Here is a 2,284-nt window from a genome sequence, read left to right on the forward strand (position 1 = left end):
TCCCTTTCCGAATTTTCCCCGGAGACTCCCATTCTTCCCTGCCCTCCTGTAACTCTCTCGATTTAGAGCCTCCTGCCCACAAACGTAACCTCCACGGGGGACCTGGGGTCACGTCCGCCCAAATATAAGAAAGAGGGAAAGTTGAACCTCCAAAAAATTGTCACTGTGTCCTGTTTTCCTGGACATCCAACAGAGCAGCTGATTAGACAGTTAATTCTGAAAATGCACAGAAATAGAAAGTTTTTTAAAATAAAACGGGCCTGAATAAAGACTGTTTGCCACAACCATTATATACACACACACACACACACACACACACACACACACACACACACACACACACATACATGTGTGTACACACACGTGTATACATATACATATATATGTATACACATATATGTACATATGTCTATACACATACATATATGTACATACGTATGTATGCACACACACACACACACACACACACACACACACACACACACACACACACACACACACACGTGTGTTTGTTGTCGGATTAGCAGGGGTCAGTGGGGACGTGTTGTCCGTCTCCATATACGGTCTACGGGAAAAAACCCCAAAAGCATACTAGGTCCTCTTTAAATTAATTTGGGGACAAAATAAGAGGAGGAGGAGGCTGTTCTTGGATCAGGTAGCATCAGTTTATTATCATTTGTTGTAAATACATGAGTGTTAAAATATGCTGCTTAATGTTCCACAATGTCGCTGGCTTGTGAATACAGCCCAGTATGTTCGGGCTGACTGACACAGAATGCGATGCACTTCTTCTTCTAAACGTTTCACAACATTGCTGGCTATTGAATGCAGCCTGGTACATAAAAGGCTGATGAGTTTTTATTTTCTCTTAAATGTTTCTTATGATATTCTTCTTAAATTGTTTGTTGAACGCAGCCGGGTTGTTTTTGTCGGCACGCGTCACGGCTGCGCTCTGAAACGCCGCCAGGTGTTTAAAGCGGCACCTGAGGCGTCGCAGGAAGTCGCGGTTGGTCGCACAGGAAGTTGTCTTAGTCGTCCAGGAAGAAGTAGTTTCCGCTCTTCTTCTGTTCTGTGTCCTTTGAGGGGAAAAAAAAGCAAATTTCAGTGTTTAAATACAACTTTTAAAAACTGACAGCAAGAATCAATCGTTGGTGAAGTCGATATTTGTGTCGTCTTAATGCAAATGATAAACACAAAAGGTCGACAGATTATCAGTCTGGACGATTATCGGCGCCATTATTTGACATTTTCATGATTATTTGTATCAGCATTTTATTTTCAATGATCGCCGGTAAAAATAATAAATTAAAAATGCAAAGAAAGTTTCAGAGGGAGCTTTTTTATTTATTTATTCATTTATTATTTTTAATTTTCGCCACTTGATTTAATGAATAAACGAGTTGCTGGGAACTCGCTGTATTTGATGTTTCGGTTTTGATTAAACTTTTTCTAAAAGCATTTCTAAAACCTTTTTTGTTGGAGTTTGTTTTATTCTAAATTCCACAAATAGACAGAAATATTTTCATTTTTATTGTAAAGGCATATCAGTTACAAATATCAGTTATCTGAAAAAAATATAGAAACACTGTTTCATTATTGCTTTATTTTTGTCCATTTTTACAGTTTTGGCTCTTTTTTTCATTAAAACTTTTCAGCAATTTCTAAAGAAAATATTTTGGTGTTTTTTTTAAACATTATTTTTATTTTTGGCAATTATTTATTATTATTACTTTTTTTTTAATTTTTGGGATCTTTTTTTGCTGATTTTTGGAGAGAGCTTTATGACATTTTTCTTTTCTTTTCTTTACTTTTTGATTCCAAACCCTGGCATGTTTCCTTAAAAAAATCTAAAAATCACACAATTCATCACAGCCAAAAACTGTAAAAACTGAAATTATTGTTGGATTTTCAAATTTCAAACAGTCTTATTATCTCCTGTGCTGTTATCAAACTGTTATTATCAAACGACTTTACCAGAATTTACGTGACTTTTTAAATTTCTCATTTCCTCCTTCTACTGTTTTTTAACGGAAAATAAAGCCCACTGCCTCCGGTTTCGAAGGGTTAATAAACCGAGACGATGACGTTAATTTGTGTTCGTACCTTGATGGAGTTTTGCTTGTTGATGCGCGGCCTGAAGTTGTTCGGGTCTCGTCTGAATGTGATTTCCAGCAGCGACAGAAACCTGTTCATCCCCGCTAACAGACCCTGCGGACTGACGCAGCGACACACAGCGGTGACTCATCAATAATAATAATAATAATAATAATAATAATAATAATAA

The 2,284-nt window shown here is 36.8% G+C and overlaps 1 protein-coding gene across 2 annotated transcripts in view; it reads right to left on the reverse strand.

The window, feature by feature from the left end:
• Nucleotides 1-643: 643 nt before the first annotated feature.
• The window catches only part of abce1 (ATP binding cassette subfamily E member 1), a 16,076-nt gene continuing 14,435 nt past the window's right edge, over nucleotides 644-2,284 (reverse strand). For both annotated transcript variants that reach the window (XM_088073347.1, XM_088073348.1), the window contains exons 18-19: nucleotides 2,104-2,215; nucleotides 644-1,076 (exon numbers count right to left, since the gene is read on the reverse strand). In XM_088073347.1, coding sequence (XP_087929473.1) covers nucleotides 1,029-1,076; nucleotides 2,104-2,215 — 160 coding nt within the window. In that variant the 3' untranslated portion in view covers nucleotides 644-1,028. The remainder of the gene's footprint in view (nucleotides 1,077-2,103; nucleotides 2,216-2,284) is intronic.

The sequence above is a fragment of the Plectropomus leopardus genome, chromosome 23 (assembly GCF_026936395.1).
Source record: "Plectropomus leopardus strain MGB_pleo_1.0 chromosome 23, ASM2693639v1, whole genome shotgun sequence".
NCBI lineage: Eukaryota > Metazoa > Chordata > Actinopteri > Perciformes > Serranidae > Plectropomus > Plectropomus leopardus.